This window comes from Bacillus rossius, chromosome 10, assembly GCF_032445375.1.
Source record: "Bacillus rossius redtenbacheri isolate Brsri chromosome 10, Brsri_v3, whole genome shotgun sequence".
Classification (NCBI taxonomy): Eukaryota; Metazoa; Arthropoda; class Insecta; order Phasmatodea; family Bacillidae; genus Bacillus; species Bacillus rossius.
Genome location: NC_086337.1, coordinates 42,882,368 through 42,903,288, shown reverse-complemented (window position 1 = coordinate 42,903,288; position 20,921 = coordinate 42,882,368). Strand labels below are relative to the sequence as shown.

General features: G+C 37.6%; 1 protein-coding gene across 1 annotated transcript in view; it reads right to left on the bottom strand.

Moving 5' to 3' along the window:
* Positions 1-1,143: 1,143 nt before the first annotated feature.
* The window catches only part of LOC134536026 (pneumococcal serine-rich repeat protein), a 608,959-nt gene continuing 589,181 nt past the window's right edge, over positions 1,144-20,921 (bottom strand). Inside the window, exons 17-22 of the mRNA XM_063375537.1 lie at positions 20,289-20,392; positions 18,243-18,407; positions 16,172-16,348; positions 15,430-15,504; positions 13,552-13,706; positions 1,144-11,344 (exon numbers count right to left, since the gene is read on the bottom strand). Of these exons, the coding sequence (XP_063231607.1) occupies positions 11,170-11,344; positions 13,552-13,706; positions 15,430-15,504; positions 16,172-16,348; positions 18,243-18,407; positions 20,289-20,392 (851 nt within the window). The 3' untranslated portion in view covers positions 1,144-11,169. The remainder of the gene's footprint in view (positions 11,345-13,551; positions 13,707-15,429; positions 15,505-16,171; positions 16,349-18,242; positions 18,408-20,288; positions 20,393-20,921) is intronic.

Below are 20,921 nucleotides of genomic sequence, written 5' to 3'. Positions count from 1 at the left end.
AATATCTGAACGCTTTGGCGATCGTTGAATGTGTTCGTGAGCAGGTGCAGAGAATACCACTACAGACCTTACATTTTACTCATGAACCAACAAATGTGCACACGTAAAAAAAAAAAAAAAAAAAAAAAAATCTAGCATCTTTTCTAAGGTTGAATGATCGCCACATATTTTAAAGACATCCTTCGCTAAGTTAACCGTAAATATAGGGTTTTACCACTTGGGTACCATACCGACACTGGGGTCATCGTTAATAAGATTTAAAAAAAAGTACACTTGCAATATTGGGCTTCCACCCGGTGGCAAGGAATTCTCCCTCTATTTTATTTTCCCTTTCCTTTAAATTTCTTCGTAGGTCTTTAGAACTTCTCACTTCAGTACCTTTCCCCCCAAGCCCATTCACAACCAGGGGGAGTGCTACTCTGTTCTGTCTGTTTTCGTCTCCACTCCCTCTGTATCATCTACACTCGGTCCCTCGTCTCTCTATGCAAACCATTTTTCGTGCGTGCAGCCGGCGTTCATCGATTTATAAGACGTTATCATGTCAAAAATATAAAAATTTTCAATTGTTCTGTGAAGTACCGGACTCACACAGTTTATGTTGATGGTCAAATGCGAAGCTGAACTGCACATCCTACGTGTGTTCACACACTAAGCTTTGTCCTATCTTTACTCAGAAAATGATCAGTTCTCTGAAAAAAAAGTCTCGTTGTCCAGTCTTTCTTTTTTGTCTGTGGTTTTCGTTCTGTTGTTCATTCTATAAAAATGCAGTCTTGACGTACAATGTGCCATAAAATTCTTGGCATGTAGTGTGCTATGCAGATTTAATTTTCTTGCACTTTAGGTAAGATGGTAATGAATGCATTGTCTGTAAAAAAGGAATATGTGCGCCTGCTTCATCTCGAATTCTCCTAACAAAATGAATATGAACTGAAGCATGCATTAGGGAAATGCAGTTAGATTTTAAATAAAATTAATTTACTGAATTACATTACAAAAAAAAAATATGCATTACAAATTTTAAAAAAATGCACACAGAGCAAACTTGCAGAGTCAAGAAAATGATAGTTTCAGGAAAATGACATGCATATTACAGGATATAGGGCAGTTAGCTTTGTTAATTGCCACAAAGGATTAATAAAAAAGTTCAAAGATAAAAATACATTTAATGAGAAATCACCACAAAAGTATGCATACAGATCATATATATGTAACATACATCTGATTATTTCTCTTGTACTGAGGCTCTAGCATTTCCTGGTACACAGCAATGCAGTTACACAGATCGTCATCGAAAAGCCACACATTTTCCAAACACAAAACAACGGACGCTGCCTGCACTAAAACTATTCTCGCTCTAAGCATTCTATCACAGCATAGCCCGGTCAGGAACATTTCAGCTAAGTATGTTAGATCAAACAATAGATTGGCGGAAGGGTTGAGAAAAACAAATTAAATATTTCATGCTGCTGCACAGATGATGGCTAGAAAGCAAGCTTACACATTAAAAAAATTTTTAATAAAATACTTTTACGTAATTGCACACAAAAAAAAAAAACAAACAAACAGATTTTATTGGGTAGCTATTCCGATAGTGGCGAATAGCACACATCAGAACAAAACAAACATAACGTTAGCTCCACAATTCAAAGCACACACATATGCACTTAAACAATAAAAATAAAATTTTGCATTATAAATTCAATATTTAAGTGTTGATGGATACTGTACTACAAAATAAACAAAAAAAAATGGTTTTCACACCAACAAATCACAACTAATGTTGACTAAAAACAAAAAAACAAAAAATAATGAAACACCAGTAGGTGTTAAAGTTAAGTTGTCAGAAACATTCTGAATAAAACCACTTGCGTTTCCCCAAAAATTGATTAGTACATATACAAATTTCTCCTTCAACCATTGCAGAAGTGATAGTTCTACAAGTTTGATACTAATACGGTGACATCACAATATTACAATAGGGTTGTCTATCTAGCATTCTGAACAGGTAATTTGGTTTTAAGGTGAAATTTATTCAGCTGAGGAAGTATGATGTTGAACTGATATTTTCAGTATCAGGTACAGTAAAGTGGGGGAACGCAAAAAAGGAGCAAGGGCGGGGGAGATAAATTCATGGCATAGCTACAGTGATACGTGACTGCATTTATTCCTGGGTTAATTTAATTAATTTTAGCACTGGTATTATTTCAATAACTTTAATACAAAGGAAGCTTGTGAACACTGACTGTAATAATGAGAATAAGGAACGACACATTAGCAGAATTGAATGATAATCATGTATGTTAAAAAAGAACATCAGCACTGGTCTATGCAAAGCTCTGGTCTATGCATAGCTCTTTAAAGGCACTACCCTTTTTCCAGTTCTCCCCCTCCTCCTGATCCAAGACTTTAGCTGAAGTGCCAGACCAGTGACGTCTGATGGAAAAACTTGGGAAAATACAGGGAATTTGGAGGTCATGTTGAATGTGATCTGAAGAAATTGAGTCAATAGCCAGGCGACTTTGTAACACAGTCAGCTCAAGATCAGAAGATTGCAAAGAGTCAATTGCAAGTGAGTTACTTCTGCCTAAACAATGACGATGATAAAGAATTAAAGGTTCCTATTTTTAATCATCAGGAAAATTATAGTTAATAATTTAAATTTGCATTCAAAATACATTTTTTTTAGATAATTTAAATCTTAATAGACAATCTAAATACAATAAAACATCTTTATTTTGTCATTCTATGGTTCAACCCACATTCAGATTTTTTCAGGTGGTTGAATTACTTGTCGAATTACTACGCTGCCACATTTTTAGTTCCCTCTGAGTTCAGAAATCCAGAAATCCAGAAAAATTGCAGTAATCTACACATACACAGTTAATAATTAATCATATCTGGACCAAAAATTTCAATTCCAGGGTCTACATTAGATTGATGATATCCTTCTAAGGAGGCAGGCAAAACTGTAAGAATTACAATAAAGAGGAGTTGAAAATGTGGTACACTCTGTTAAAAGATAAAGTGAGACTCTTTGACAGGTGCTGCAATGAACATAGAGAACCTGACAACTGAACACAGTAGCAAAAGCCCCCACAGAAAATGTGGGTTCAGGAGTCCCTCACCCGGAAAATTTGAAAACCAAAATCTTAGAAACAATATTTTTTAAGCAAACCTCAAACCTGAATTTTGATGATGGTTTTGTTAATAATTTATCTTAAGAAACTTTGAATTTATTTCATGGTAAATTTAAATTATACTTGGGTGAGTTTTATGAATGCTAATGATCAAATTCTTGTTAAATTGTTTCGTTAAATAAAATGAGGCAGTAAAATCTTTGAAAGATTTTCTGTTATGTATTCATGAAAACTCAATTGATATCGAAAGGCATTGACCAGCACTTTAAATTACATGTTAATAACAATTTATTTATTTTTTTCATTAATGTCCATATGTTAAAAAAAAGAAACTAAGGAAGGTATACGTGAAAACAGACGGCATGGGGCCCGCAAGTCTTGCGTGGTCCTGAGGTGTCTCTGGCTGGACATTCTCACAAAATTAGCCAAAAAAATATTTATATATGATTTTGAGAGTATGGTGCCTCATGAATTATGTTTTTTTTTTGGTTCATCAAGTTCAATACTCAGCTGTAAGTCTGAATGTTCGCTGAAGGACCTTTCGAAACAGTTTCACCTTATCTTGAGCAGAGTGTAGAATATATTTATGTAGATACATTTAATGGCAAATTAACACAAACATACATTAAATTAATTATACTGCAGTTTAAATCAGTCCTGAATAACTTCTTGATGTATTACATTAAAAAAAATAGTGTGTTATTGTAACCCATGAAACGAAACTGTATACCTAATATACTAAATTCAAGGGGCACAATATTTGGTGAAGTTTTCGAGCTTTAAGAATCAACTATATCTTAAATTCGGTGGTGCTTTTTACGTACCCCAAAAATTACTCTTTTCTTTAGTGTATCTTTGCTGCGACATTTTGAGCTCTAAAAATTGAGTGCTGCTTAGTGCGGAGATAATTTAGTAAGTTGTACAATTAAAAAAGTGGTGACTAGTCAAAAGTTTAATTAAAACAAAGCGCTTATCATCACAGGCCCACCATTCTTCAAACATTTTAAATATTTCAGAAAGACACCAGACACTCAAAACATCAGAGAACAACCTTCTCTTGGTAATGTTTTTATTTTATAGAATTTGCGTTGCACGGCTGTGCACAAAGGCTTAAGGGGACCACCTAGTCAGGGGAGTATTTACGTTAGAGAGGAAGGATGCTTCTAGCGCAGTGTTGCTTATAAGTGCAAGGTTGTGGACCGACATGCAGTCTTCTCGTCATGCACAGGGTAACTATGATATCCGAGAGGCAGCCGTAAAACTGTGTTACAGGTAAATGAAGATAAAGGTGTAATGTAAGTCCCTTGAACGCTTTCATGAATCTGTACCGGATGATTTATTCTGAAAACACTCGTTTCAGCCATTTTCAGTCTCCTAAAAATACAGTTTAAAAGTGAAGTACAAAAGCAGAACTACCCACCTGCCCTCTGCGCATTCTTAAATGCTTTTCGTAAAAACACACCGCTCGGAAATGTTGAGCAGTTTTCAAATCGATTGTTTTTTTTTTTTCTTTCCCGGAAGCTCTGCACACCGTGTGTCTGTGTGCCCGTGCAAATGGGGCCCTCAAGGCGGCCATGCTTCCAAGATTACAGTGGGCTCCGAAACACTGGTCACTGACTCGGAGGCTCATCAATTTGAGAAGTATCGGAGTGTTAGGATCGAACCTTCTCGTCATTAACGCGCGAAGCTACCAAATAATTGCAAGGTCGCTAGATACAATTCATGCCCAAAAGTTGCTTTGCGTCGCTGTGGGACTTTTCTACTGATGACAAAAAATGCACCACAATGACCGGGTAGAGGTATACAAATCTAAAGAAGCCATACTTATGCCATAACAATTTTTTTATCCTAATACATTGAAACATTGCCTTCTGTAAGGCAGAGATCACAAAATACAGGTTTTCAAAGACCACAATAAAGTGTTTACAGATAGCATTATTACTATAAATGGGCCAATAAAATCCTCAAATACATAGTATTTAAAGGATTCAATATTGGAGGACTAAGTTTGGACAAAAAATATTAGAAGGAAAAAAGTAAGTTGAAGTTTACTAGGTCAATTTTTCCTTCATGCCTATCTTGTTACATTACATAGGATATTGTAATTTAAAATGTAAACATATGAATCAAATTACAGTCAGGTATGTATTGATTTTGGAAACTTAGTTTGTGAAACAAACATTTGAAGGGTTGAATGTTTCAACACCATAGTTAACCCTTTTTTTATTTCTTGTGCATTATTTTATTTTTGACTCTTGTGACCTAGATTCGGATTCAAGAAGTATATTAAAATTACTCTTTGGGATTCGAATTAGAGATTCAGAGTTGAGAAAATTTGGAATCTGGCCCATCACTAATTAATATAGTTAGTTTCATTCTCAAAAAAAGAATTTATTGCTAAACGCCAATGACTTCAACGGGAAAACGTTTTGCAGCAGCCGGTCATCATTAAGTTCAGATGATCTATTGAATTGTATGCTTCAATGTAACAAAAATAGGCAAAACAAAAAATGATTTAGAATTATTGCCTAAAAATTTTTGAAATTAAGATTGTTTCTTTTGGTTCCTATTCTCTCCCTTATCATTTATTTGACTGAAATAGTTTTTTCAATTCTGAGAAACAAAGTGTTAAAGAGGATCGTCTTAGAATTGATTAAATAGAGTACTTCCTAAAAAATGTAATTAGAGTCAAATGCTAGTGACAATTTGTGTATGTTTTAAATAATAATTGGAACATAGTTTATGTTGTAATTACTTGATTGAAAATACTGTCATCAAAGTTCATACTTTTAATACATGCTATCATCCTCTCTTGTGTTATATTAGTAAAATTAATGATGTTTTACATAGATTAGTAAATATGTAATTGTAATAAATTTGATAGTTTTTTCCTAAATTAGGAAAATAAGTCAATGTTCATTCAGTGCATGCCAACAATAATCTACTTGAGATATTAATCAATCAAAATTAATTTAAAATTTTTAACACAACTTCAAACTATCTTTTTATTATTACTTGTGTACTGATCAGTTATTATCTTTATAGTTGTTAGATATGCAAAACAAAATAAATTATCTTATAATGTACTACTGTAATGAATTAGGTCACATATTGATTTAATTATTCCCTTGATTTAATTTATCATTTCTTGTTCTACTGTATTTAACATGTTTATTTTTAATTTTTTGTTGTAATAAATATTTTGTCAATGCTTTAATTTAATTTTTGTATTTGTTCATTTTTATGTAAGGTGTCTACCACTTTGGCCATATGCTTTGGGTAGACATGTCACAATTTATAAATAAATAATAAGTTAAAGAGAGAGTTGATTTTAAACTAAAACTTCACAGTAGTAATAAAGTACCTATGTACTACATCACAACATAAGGAAGAAAGCCTAACATGCTATGCTAGCCATCTAGAACACCCAAATTGATGCACCAAAACTCTCAAATATAAACCAATTACTCTTTCCCACTTTTTGGTAACCTTTTAACGATGCAACACCAATTAAATAGCAAGTAAATTTTTAAAAATCCTCCGACTAAAGTAGTCTTATAGACAGGTGAGCTAGATTTGATTACACCTAGTTGTAATGCATCAAAAATGGTTGTTTGCATCTCTTGGCGACACAGTACCTGCAGGTATTTTAAATGCACATCATAAACACAAAAGCATTTGCAATTCCGGATTCTAAATGAGTAGGTGTCATGTTAGGACATCATAATACTAAACTGCCGTTTAAACACTCAGGTTGTGTAGCTAGCTTAGCAGTGTTATGATGTATGAGCTGGTGCCAGTTGACAATGGTAATAAATAAGTTTATATTAGAATGTAAAGTCATTTGAGTGAGGCTCTAGAACAAATCTTTTAAAAACATGGAATCATCAACACAAAAAACTTAATACAAAAAAATTGTATGCTCTTACACATTGTATTACTGTACTCATCTTAAATTATAATTTCTCATTCATATCCACACACATGTAACCAAAATAAAAATTATAAAAATTATAAAAAAATTAAAGACAAAAATTTGTAAGTATTACTTACCTTACTACCTAGGTAACTTATGTATACTAACAAAACTGAACTAGAATTTGCACTTGCAAAAGGTATTTTACACACTTTTTTTAGCATCTTATGAACAATGTATTTGAATTGGTACATGTGCTAATGGCAAACAGTTACTAGGTTACTGTTCAAAGGTGAATAGTGTTCAGCTTTGCTTGATTGATATGGATAATGTAGAACTATTTCCCCAAAAAAGAGGAAAATGTGTGGCTTTTTGCAACAAGGGGACATCACATACAATTTGGCCTTGATAAGACATGCCAGTTTATCGGAACATTTTTCTCTCAGTCACAATAAGATTTCATCAATTATTGCAGCAAGATTTATTTTATATGCCTACGACACCTTCCTAGAAAACTTGAACAACAGTCTCTCAAAAATATGAGTAGGTAGCTATTCTTAATTTTCATCTCAATAATACTGATCAAACAGTTCGATTCCCCAAGGAATAAGTGGGAAAATATTGTACTTTTCACTTTTTTATGTTCGTATAAAAAATAGTTCTGGGATGGCATTTCTCACTACACTTGATACTTACCACCTACTGTAATGTAATTCAAAGCTGCCTTAAACATTACATTTATTTGGCACATTAAATTAAAATGTTCCTCAAACTAATATGCTAAGAAGATTGCTTCAATATGGGTTACAATTTTCTTTTCAGTCATTTACGTATAATTTTGAGACAATATATTATCCATCCTTATGTAGCACAATTTTAAAGTTAATTCTAGAGGTCTTGAATTTGTATAGAAGTACAAAATGAGTTAAGTTTTACTGCATTTAATAAAAAAGCAATTCTTCCAGTCATATTAGTGTTCTGCTCAAAGTCAGTCTCATTTTGAATTTATGCACACATTGACAATATTTTAACAAGACCAAACTATATGTAGAGTATTTTATGGCTTCAGGACTAAGCACGCAAAGAATTCTGCTAGTTTCAGTATTACTAGAACTCTAAAGAAACATCCATAAAATTTAAATAACTTGCATTCCGAAAAAACTCTTGTCTCAAAACTCTCTGAATCTTGATCATAAAGCCATAGTTCGCAAGTATTACGTGTGACCAGCAATATGAATAAAAAACAGCATCATGATTTCATTATAGTAATCTTATAATCTGAGTAAAGAAATAAATATCCAGCACATAGTGAAACATCAAACCGGTGGAACATCATGTTGTGTTGTCGTTGATGAAGAGTATTACGTAATATTATCTGGGGTTTGCAGTGTGCACATGTCACACGTCAACATTCAGTAATGTTTAACAATAACTACTTGACACTGCTCCATTTCATATAACGATAATTATTATTGAAAGTTATAACACACATTATTCTTGGGTCAATTAAAAGCATGTACCATATTTAAAATAACAGATTATTGTGCATAAAAAATATACACACCCTTTTATAAAAAAGGAAGCAATAAAATTTTATATTTGAAGATGTACAAATTTTTGAATTTTTCTATTAATCTTAAAATCTCTTTTTTATTATTATTTGCTTTGAATTCTTTTTGCTTTTATATTTTATACATGATGTCTATAACAGACCACAAAGTACAAACCTATAACAGCAAATGTTTCGACTAGTACCGTTGAACACTCTGGTATTTGGCCTTTTCCTACGTACAGAAATAGTAAAAATGTTTTTTTTTTTTTGTTTTTTCTCCAGAATAGCTAGAAAGTCAAGTACTTTGCAATGAATCGTAAAATAATGTGGAAAAGTCTTGAGCTATAATACATCTTAGTTTGGCATTGCAGTAAGACTACCGAGTCTTTGATAAATGTGTGCATATTTTATTTTCACATGTTGCACGTTGAAAAACAAACACGTAGAAACATTTTTAACTCTCGGCAAAGGGCCGAGGTTTCGAACCAAGCACGGGAGGTTGTCATGAACACACGACGAGGGCAGGACTGGCAATAAATGCTGCCAACATAGGACTAATACATACATCAATATAAGTGAGCCAGCTTATTGCCTACACTTCATACCACACAGGGAATAGTATTATTATTAATATTATTACATATTTTATTTTTTGCAGAAAAACTTAAGTACTAGAGTAAAGTACAGTCGACTACTGAACTCAGTTGGAAAGGGTCGCTCGTGTGTCATGGCATGTCGAGATAACTCATGAGATCATTTTGCAGTGGCCCTTTCCTCGATCCACATTCATTGTTGGCACAAGAATACAAATCCAGGCACATGAACAATAGATTCATACTATTGATTTGTTAAAAATCTACTTACATAATTAAAACACTAGTTTTTTTTTGACATCATCAGGTTTTTTTTAAATATTTTTGTTTGAAAGACCACAGCAATATTACTTGATTGTTTTCTGTTCTCGAAAAAACCACACTTAAAAAGTTTTGTCATTTAACGTCAGATGTACACAAGAATCCACACAACAATAATGATTTCTGTAACAATGAAGTGACCGTAGCACCTGATACATAACAACAAACACCGGATAAGTCAACTGACAGAGGAACCTAGCTAACAACGTCCATCCACTAACAACCAATCTAGGCTCGCATCTCCTACGATGCTTCATCGTTTTTTTATACTTTTATTGTTAAAATGCTATGACAGCGGTTTTTCAAAAAAACTCAAAGTCATCAATATAGCCTCAACAACAAACATAAAATATATAGACTTCATTATTTAAATAGATTTATCTAGACACTCCTACCGCCTCATGCGCGCAATTGGTGAGGATTGTCTATAACAGGGGGATTAAGAGGAGGAGGAAAGAGGGTATGAGATACACAATCCACCTGTCAGCTGACCTGCACATAGTTTAAAAAGACACAAGAAAAGTGTATTTTTTTTATATCACAACACACAGCAAAGTATCTGGCAGCAAAACATGGAAAAGGAAGTCCACTTTTACATAATTTGTTAGCCAAGGGGGAAAAAAAAAATAAAACGAAAAAAAGTAGCTTCGAACTGTCTCAAACAAATACTGGAACTGATCTCCCCTCTCTCATGCTCTCAGTTTTACGTGCCGAGAACTCGCTATATGGCACACGCTACTGCACATGTATATCACCACATGCAAAGTTATTTTTATTTTAAATAATATAATCTTATTTTTCTAAGAAACTATTGCTTCCTTGCACCCCATTACTGCTGCCAGGCATGGAAAACTGTTTTGTAAGGACATGAGTTAAACTTACAGTCCAGTCAAGCTAGGGGTAACTTCGTACAGCACTCCTCTTTTGTCATTATTCTTATATTTTATTTTACCCAGTCAGAAGGCACTTTACTTTATACGTGTTTTGTCCTCAACTCAGTACAGCAAACACATCTGCACTTTGGTATTTTTTAAATTCTCTTTTAAAAAGGGATTTAAAGAAACATGTACAGCACATAAAAGTTATACATCTGTGTTCATAAATCTTAAGAAATGACCACAAAAATCAATCAAATTTTTACACAGCACAATACAAAAAAAAAAAAAACCAATGCAGCAAGGGAAGTTAGTCAAAACTCAAGACGGTAAAATATGTATTAGAAAGTAACACTAGTTTTACTGTACAGAGACTGATTCAATAAGATAATACTGTCAATTCGAGGCCGAACATTCCGCCTCAGCTGAAATTGTGCACTTGGCTCCAAACGAGTCTCTAATCCCTCGTTTTTTTTTTTTTTCAAGTGTCCCGACCTAACACAAAAAACACTAAAAACGTAAGGACCGACAAATGAACGTACAACGATGAAGAATTCCACGTGCGCATCTCCGCACCCGCGGGTGAACGACGACCCCTTCCTCCCGCTCGCTCTCGAAACGAGGGACGACTGGCGAGGGAGGGGGACAGAAGGCGTGGCGGGGAGGACAGGGGGGAGGACGCAAGCAACACCTCGGGGGGGGGGGGGGGGGCGAGAGGAACGCGAGCGCATCAAGTCCGTCTCGCGGGAGGAGGAGGGCGGGGGGTCGCGGTCGCTCAGGTGTGCCGCCCCAGGCTCCCGCCCACGCTGGACGAGACCCCCATGGCGCGCCCCAGCGTCTGTTCCGCCGACTCCATCTTGTGGGGGTCGAGTTTTGGCTTCTTGGGCTCCGCGTCGGGCGGCCGGTGGGACTTCATGTGGGCGCTCCGGCTCTTCACCTTGTTGAACACCCTGCAACACGCGTGGCACCCTCGTTTTTCGTTTACTTGGGGGTTAACTTCCCGTGGGCAGCGAGGTCATTGGAAGTGGTAACGCACAGCGAGACAGACCAGGGACATTAAGGGACGGATCTAGAGGTCAAGAGGGGGCACAGGATGGGCAGACAATTTTTTTTGTATACTAAAAAAAGGTGTGAAATATATGTCAAATAAAAAAAAAATAGCTATAAAATATTTAATTATTTTTTATTTTACTCATTATCAGTACTAATCATACTGGGTTTGATAAAATTAAAATTTTACTTAATATTGTAAATGGATGACAAAATTTTTACACATGATAAGTTTCTCGCTCTTGGGAAAAGATGGGTGACAGCTAAACTTAGTTTCTACCCCGAAGCACATTCAAGTCATTTCTGCCATTGATGTTGCCTCTACATCATCTTTAGTCTTATTTTTATTTTGGTTAAAAATTAAGAAATTTTAAAATCAACCGATTTTTCACATAATAAAAATAAGACTGAAGATGATGTAGAGGCAACATCAATGGCAGAAATGGTACTGACAGAGGGAAAATAAAACTTCTTTTCAAAAATGAAATCCTCCTCCATATTAATTTTCGGCTGTTTAGGGTAGGAGAAAGAATCAGAAATGCTAGTAGTTAAGTATTGAGCCCACTTATTCTATAGTTTTAAAAATTTCGATTTGAGACAATAATTACATAAACGAGTCAACAAATTAATGACAGATGTGCATGCTAAGTAGTGATTTTGATTTGCTGGCAAGTGTTTGGCTACAATTTTTTATTCCTAGTGAATTTTAGCACATTATTTAGTGATAAACACAAAAAAATAGAGTCAGGATGTTATTTATAATATTCATTCATGAAGTTTAACACCCAATTTAATAAAATAAAAATATTGCACTTTCTAAAACCTTGCTTGTGAGATTACTTAAAAACATAATTTAATAGCACACCTCATTGATCAATTAATCGTAATTATTTTTTAATATATATAAGTTACAGAATATAAAATAGATAAAAAAAATTAAAACTTTGTACCACATGCACACAATCAACAATACTGCTATAATACACCAAGTATATTAGTTGAACAAGAAATGTCACACGCAAACACACACAAAAATAAAAGTAGGAATTAAAAAAAAAAGTATATTTGCATACTGCTCTCAGAAACCTAAACTATACACCAATCTTTAAGTAACTGCCTAAAACTAATGTAACACGTGATCTTTTTTTCTTCTCAAAATGGATTATGCAAACTGAGAACTTGGTGAGCACTGCTTATAGTAGTTTCAAGTACTATACAGCAATTTGTAATACTCTTCTAGTTTTTTCTCTTTTTTCTAATGGGACTACAACCTCATTCACATTTAATTTCTCTGCATTCTGTAAGATAGAGGAAGCTGTCGACATTTGTGCCTCAGATTGCAGAGGATTCTAAACAACAGAGCTGACCAGGGATTGGTTGCAGTGCTACAAAATGTCGGCTGTTACTTTGCCTTACCTATCTGAATAACCTCTTGAATAATTTAGTGTCCTTAAACCTAAAAAGGTTCATTATACATATCAATTCTGTAATAAAAAAAAAAAAAAAAAAAAAAAAAAAAAAAAAAAAAAAAGCAATTTTGGCAGCTAATTATGCAAAAACTATGCAATATAAATGTATTTTTAATTTTTGTTAACAGGTAGCTACTCAAAATGTCTACAAATTAAACAGTGTACAAAGTAAAGATAAAATAACGACACAGAATAGGACAAACCTCCTTAAGGCTTAAATGTACATGTATTTTTTTTTAATCTACAAGTACATTATCACACTTAACTTTGGGAGACTACCATTCACAGCATGCCAAAGAGGTAGTAAACGGGGAAGTACTTGAAGGAATTTTTCCTCCGCGAGAATCCACGTCTGCGAAGCGTGTTTTAGTCGGCACGCGGAGTCACGCTCGGCATGCACCTTGCGCAGGTGGCTGCTCGTCACTTTTCGCTCGCCACGCGAAGGGAGGGGGGAGGGGGTGCACTCGCGGCAACCAAACACCAGGCCGCCCACAGGCGTGGGAGTTTTTTTTGGTAACACCAAGGGAGAGAGAGAGAGAGAGCAATGTTGTTTCTTTACCTGCGGCGCGAGCCGTCTTAGAGAAGGGCTACGTCGGCCCTTGAGGGGGGAGGTTGTGCGAAGCCTCTCTCAAACTTACTTCCCGCAGATCTTGCAGGGGAACTCCTCGAGAAGGTCGCCGAGGGCGGGGGGCGTCGCCGTGGCGGGCCGCTTGTCCGGGGTGGGCGACCGCCCGCTCGCGCCCCCGGCGTGGATGCGGATGTGGCCGTTCAGCGCCGCCCTCGAGTTGAAGCTCTGGAAGCCACACAGCACCCCCCCGCTCCGATTACCGACCTCACATCTTGTCTGACAGCGTGATGGGAGTTTCCATCCACAACTCGTGAAACCTCATGTCTAACGTCTCTCATGCCACGAAGCACATTGTCTCCCTTGTTCGTGACCTGAGGGTCCCTTGCTGCCTGGAGGCATAGGACAAGGATGCTTAAGCCTCTTTTAGGAATTTGTGTTCTTTCTAGGGCAAAACGACTTTTGAGGATTTTAGAAATCCTAATTTTTGAATTGTAGAATTTTTTGAGAATTTTTGGCGAATTTTGAGGAATTTTGGGCAAATTTTGCCCAATTTTGGCAAATTTTGACAAGTTTTGAGGGGTCAAGGTCAAATGTCAAGGTCACACTCATCCAAGATGGCCGCCGTGACGTCACAATGTAAACAATCTTCAATCCTGGCCCCCGACTTCTCCCTTGAGTCAGGCACGGATGCGATCGAATTCCAGAGTGGCAGGGGCGGGAAGTCCAACCCCACCCCACTGCTGGCATTGTTCACGCCACAACACGTCGTTGTAACAGGGGCCGAACACATCTCATCCACAAAGTAATCCCAACAAGGAGGCTAGCGAAAATCTGTTATAAAAAATGTACCTCACTTTTCCCTGATTTTTCCCATCTTGAAAAAAATTTTTTTTTCTCTGACCACTAATATTAGTTAATCGCCAATAACTACAAAAAATCCCAACATAAAATTGCTACTCGTAGGCATACCACACTTCACTATTGCAACAGGCAACTACAGTGGAGTCTCACTAATCCAAACCTCGCTAATCCGAACCCCACTAATCTGAAAATCCAGCTGATTTAAATGAGTTTAGGTTGAAAATGATGTAAAAAAATTGAATTTTTGGCAATAAATTTTCTTTTTTTATGTTTTGACCCAATTATTAACACATATAAAGATTTTGTGCTTGTAAAGTGTTATTATAGGCTATGTTACGTGATACTGATAACTTAATGCTTAACTTAATGCTTATAGAGTTGTATTTTAGTACATGCTGTTGCATTGCGACAGTTATTCGGCTAATCCGAAAATACGGTAATCCGAACAGGTGTTGGCCCCATTTAGTTCGGATTATTGGGACTCCACAGTTCACAGTATATACACACTTTCAAATCCCTACTTTCATTTTTAAGAACCATAACAGAGGGTACAGGAAAAGCCTCTTTAGAAAATCCTACTAAGAAAATTCCCTGCATAATAAGTTTAAAAAATTTTGCTCTTGCAATATTAATAAACACAATTTTATCCTTTTAACAAGATTTCTCTGTTATTAAACCTAAATTAAAATTTCGTTGAGAAACTTCTTGACAGGAATCTACTTTATCTCAGTGAAGAGGTATCAGTGAACAGTCGATGTTCAAAAATAATTTATTCATGATGCTAAGGATTTTCAGAATTAGCCAAAAACCGGCGAATCTAAACATTTGATACTGACACATTTTAGTTTTCTTACATACCTAAATGATTGCTTCACTGAAAGTTACTTAAAGAATTTTTCTTTAAATAGTTTGAAAAAAAATTATATGTAAAACAGACATGGAAGATTTTATTACCAACAGTGTCGAGGCATGACAAAAAAATTTATAGAAAAAAAAAACTGATAAAATTGTATGATGGCTTACTAAACAACTCTGAAATGAGTTATTTCAGCAAAATATATATTCATTTAAAAAAACTGATACTTACAGCTGAACAGTCAGGATATTCACAGACATACAAGCGGCTTTCAGAGCTCGTCGTCACCAGTTCAACGTCACTGGCCTGAAAAACAATCCCAGCATTCCCACACAGCTAAGAAAATGCAAATTAAAACATCTCAAATAATATAATTCAATTTCTTACATAACTTATTGGCTCAGATTCACTGGAACTTAAATAAATTTTGTAGAAATTTATTAAGAATCAGAATCAAAGTTTATAATGTTCAATATATGAGGATTCCAAAGTTTTAAGACCGTACCAAATCTACCCAAACGTAAGACCAACTAAATGTAAAATGTCTACCTCAAATATTCTCTCTCAACAAGAAAAAAATTCAATTGAAAATTTTATTGCCAAATATCTTTCTCAAGAAGAAAGGATGTTATTTTTCATCATTATGAGATGGAATATTTGATACTTTAACACCGTGATATCCACTGATAATAGGTACATTGAATCAATGTTATTGGTTGATGATCCAAACCGCCTACACTTCTTCTTATCCATACCGCACAAAAAATGTTAAAAAATTCATTTCCAGCTAATTATGAAAAAAGTTCGGCCACTCAAAAAGTCTGAAATTTTAACCTGGTTAAATGTAAATATAAAATAATGACAAAGAATAGGACACACACAAACATATCAGTATCAAAACTATTGTATTGTCCCAAACCTACAAAGAATTTTTTGTCAAGTTTTAAAGTTGAACTATGACACAACAACTCACAGGAATGCTACTTCGGGAATCCTCTAGCTTGATGTCTTCAAAGTCGAGATCCATCCGGGAACCGAAGTCTGCATTCTGCCTCCTCCTGATCAGACGTAGCCTTTTGTACTCCTCAGGACACACTTTCTTCCACAAGTAGTAGAACTGAATACATTGCTTCGTGGTCTTCGAACCAATCTGCAGAAAATGTAGATTTTGGTGTTACTGTTTTTTTATTTTTACACTCTGTCTTTATTCACAAAAAAAGAGTGTGCGTAACTCAGTACACATGAAACTTATTTTGCAATTCAAACCTAGACTCATAAGTATATTATAAGGGGTAAAACAGCAGAACGAGAGAGAGAGAGAGAGAGAGAGAGAGAAAGAAAGAAAGAACACAATTTTCTAGATACATATTACTCAATGTTGAAATACTCAAACCATAAAGAAAAATGTGCATGTTACCATATCTTCAAATACTCTGCTATTTGGAACACTCAAAATCTTTGAAAGAAATAATAAATTCATAACAGGTAACCCTATCTATGCGGGAAATGTATCAACAGCATGCTGTTGGTTGAAGAAAGAGGAATGTGAGCGTGTTGGTAGTAAATTTAAAATTCAAGGCCATCAAAGCTGACTGTATAGGATACCTTAAACAAATGCATGAACACATTCTCTGTCTTATTCTTACGTTCATCTATTTCTCTTGGTTCTATTTTTTATTGGGTGGGGGACAAATCATCGCACAAAGAGGAGAACGAAAATGAGCCCAGCAACATATATAGCATAGTGCTCTATTTAAATCTCTTTCGCCGTAACTATCCTCTGTCCTTTACGCGTCAGAAAAGTTTCACGAAAACGTTGCATTCAATTTCGGCCTTGAAATTTTACTCACATTGTGCCCAAAGAAGTTTCTCTGAAAAAAATAGTGTATTATCAACAAATATATAAAATAGTTCTTAATACTTACTTCGCCAAAAATGTCTCATTTCTATACACACATAATGCCCTTATAATATAAAAGCATTTGTAACGAGATGCCTAAAACAGAATTACTCAGAAAAATAAAAAAATACATTGGAAAGTTTTTGCGTTTGAAAAACTTGCCAATGTCATTAATGTAAAAAGTTTTACTAATAAGAGATGGGGAACAAAACTATACTCAAATGACAAAAATATGTAATATCTATTACTATGTCATATTAATTTTTTTCCAATCCATTTAGTTAATACACTTTAGTACAAAATTCATGCTAAATAAATTATACTCAATGATTTTTTTTTTAAAACAATCCTAGAAAAGATACAACTTATTTTAGCAAAAAAAACTTTACCCTGAATTTTGTTTACTCTCTTTTTATTATATCCTCCATTAACAATTCTCAGCTTGCTGTTACTACTTCCCAGGACCGGGGCAAGGTAAATTGGCACCCTAGGCGAAAAACCTTAATGGCTCCCCCATTCCCCCCCCCCTCCCTCCCCCCCCCCCCCCCCCCCCCCCCCACCACAGGCCGAACACCCCAAAAACAATTTTCCTTGCCTCAAAATACATCACGTAAGCCTAAGATTTTGTCAACAATCAAATGTAAGCAGACTTGTGTTTTTTTTCCTTTACTTTTTTAACTTATTAGAAATCATAAACAGGTCACCGTGGACTTCTAATGATTACTTACATCAATATAAACATTCCAAACTGTTACAAAAATCCAGTGGCGGATCCAGGATTTTGGTTTGGGAAGGGGCTTGACCCAGCTGAGGCTAGGCTTTATCAAGGCAAACACTAAAACAATAGTGGACCCAGATGCTTTTGGAGGGGGCTTGAGCCCCTTAGCCCCCCCCCCCCCCCCCCTCTGGATCCGCTACTGCAAAAATCCATTTTCGTCTAGTTTCGATGATCGTTAAAACATGTCGTATCAGCTGTTACGTGTCGTGCTGCGCCGCCCCCCCGGCTACTTGGCGCCCTGGGCGGTTGCCTGGTTCGCCTGTACCGACGCGCCGGCCCTGCTACTTCTCCATCATCCTCGTTTTCCCTTCCGCGCCGCCGTGCCCAGACTCCTCCCTGGGGCCCGGGGCCGCAGCCCGCCCTCACCTCGTGGGCCACGCTGGTGAAGTCCTTGTCGTACTTGAGCAGCCCCTGGTGGAACACCTCCATCTCGTCCGTGCTCCACCGGTCGCTCTCGCAGTAGTCGTACGCCAGCAGGGGGTGGGTCGCGGGCAGGGAGGGCGTGGGCTGCATCAGCTTCAGCATCGCCTCCTGCCGGGCAACACACCGTTTTCTCCCCGACCTTCCGTTCCCCGGACCGGCGACGGCCAGAATTCGCTCTTTTCCAGGGCCCAGGTGTCGTTTTCGAAACTTATCTGAGGGCCAGACCCAGTGCAGTGATCAATAAATACAATATGTGGCATGTCGTAAAAATGATAAATGATAAGTCTTAAAAAAAAAAATTTAAAAAAACCTAAAAATTGAAATAGAATTACCATAAAACCATTTATAGACCACATGAATGTAAATAATAATTTTGAGCAGGGGTGTTAATCTGTGGGATTCTCAGATGGGGACCCTCGGGATTACTCCTTTTTTTTTTTTTCACAGTTACGATTTCGTAAGCGCAAGCAGGCCCCCTCAGAGAGGGGCTTTTTTTTGGTTCCAGGGGGAACCAGGGCCCTGGGATTTTCGCCCATGTTTTTTTGAGTATTCTTGTGAGAATTCTGTGGTTTCTGAACGATTTCTGCCTGACGGCTCACTCTACATACATGCATCCCATACATCTCGCTACCCAGTGGCTTGCCACTGTGTCATGGGACACCCCTGAGACCCCTGAGCCCATGCATGACCAGGCATGACAACCATGCTCGTGGAAGACTGTGGAGTCGTCGCAGCGCCCTCATGCAGCAGCTAGTGGACTCCGAGCTCGCCTTCCAGTCTGGGGCGCACGCCAGAACATCCTGACGCCTCGGTAAGGAACGAGGCACCGCGAACCTGTCATGCCCTGAGACGTCTGTGCTCTCTGCGCCCCTGTTCAGTCAAGTGCCAAGGGCATTGCCTTCGAATCTCAGGCACATTTGAAACAACGAAGGCTAATGAGCTACAGTTTACCTGATAATACTTCTTTTTTGAAAGACTATTGAGGCGGGCTGTGCGAAACGGATGTAGCCCACGGGCCGCCAGTTAGCAACCACATCTCTAAATCACTCCAGGGAAATGCTGTAGTGAAAACCTTGCAATACACCATAGCCAATTCCTTTCCCAACATGGCACAGGCTGCAAGGGCTATAAGCCAATATGCCCATCGACGACCTGACGCCGAGCTATGATGTATCTTCGGTAACTCATTTCATTATCCCCCACCACCACCCTTTCCCCCCGACAAATGTTTATTGCCAACTTCATGCTTGGCCCCACAAACACAGTTGCCCGCCGTCGCTATAGCAGTGAGTCTTGGCCTCTTCACAGTGAGACCACACCTTTGAAACACAACGGCCTGAGAGGGCCCGTGATTTCGAATCATCCTTCCCCCCCCCCCCCCCTTCCTCCTCGCATGGGCCAACTTCATGCTCGGCCCCACAAACACAGTTGCCTGCCGTCGCTATTGCAATGAGTCCTGGTCTCTTCACAGTGAGACCACACCTTTGAAACACAACGGCCAGAGGGCCCGTGATTTCGAATCATCCTACCCCCCCCCCCCCCCCTCCTCCTCGCATGGGCCAACTTCATGCTCGGCCCCACAAACACAGTTGCCTGCCGTCGCTATAGCAGTGAGTCTTGGCCTCTTCACAGTGAGACCACACCTTTGAAACACAACGGCCTGAGAGGGCCCGTGATTTCGAATCATCCTTCCCCCCCCCCGCCCCTCATGGCATGGGCCAACTTCATGCTCGGCCCCAAAAAAACACAGTTTGCCTGGCCGTCGCTATCGCAACGAGACTCGGCCTCTCCACAGTGAGACCACACCTTTGAAACAACACAACGGCCTGAGGGGCCCGTGATTTTGAATAATCCTTTCCCCCCCCCCCCCTCCCAAATTGAATTTTCAGGGACCGTCTGCTGTTTCCCACAGAACTAGCCCCTTCTTCCTAACAGGATCCCCCTTTTTCCTGCAACTGAGTGCACGGTGCCAACACACTGGTGGCTTACGTGGATGTTCCCGTGACACATGTGCAGAAGGTGCAGTGCGTACTCCTTGTTGCGGCCGCCACCAGGAACCGCCGCGCAGCACGCAAACTCCAGGTACATGTCCACTGCACAGCGAAAGACAAGTCTGTGAGGATCCGACACTTCGATGAACTTGCTAACACAATAATTAGAGACCCGCGAATTTCGCGGATTCAATGACCTCCAGGATGGACTCCAATATCCTCTACACACTCGGGCAAATGCCAACTGTTCATTTGGCTGTTGACTTGTGAGTCGTCTCGACTGGGTGGCCTGTGATATTCAACATTTCTATGAGTGAGGGTCTCAAATTGGCCCTCAGTCCTCCAGATTAACAGAGAACCAATGACAGAAGCAGCACTAAGGTATAATTATTTGAATTTTAGCATAACACGAAATGAATCCGCGAAATTCACAGGTCTCTAACAATAATATACACACAACCTCGGTTGTAAATACTGATAACAATTGAAATTTTCAGTTTTCATCAGCTGACCACGATATGCGTGAACAATCAATGGTTTCATTCATAAAAATACAAAGAACAAAAAGTACTAAGAATAAAAATTCATAAAAAAAAAGTGTACTAGCCCATTTCCTAAACGTTAACAACAT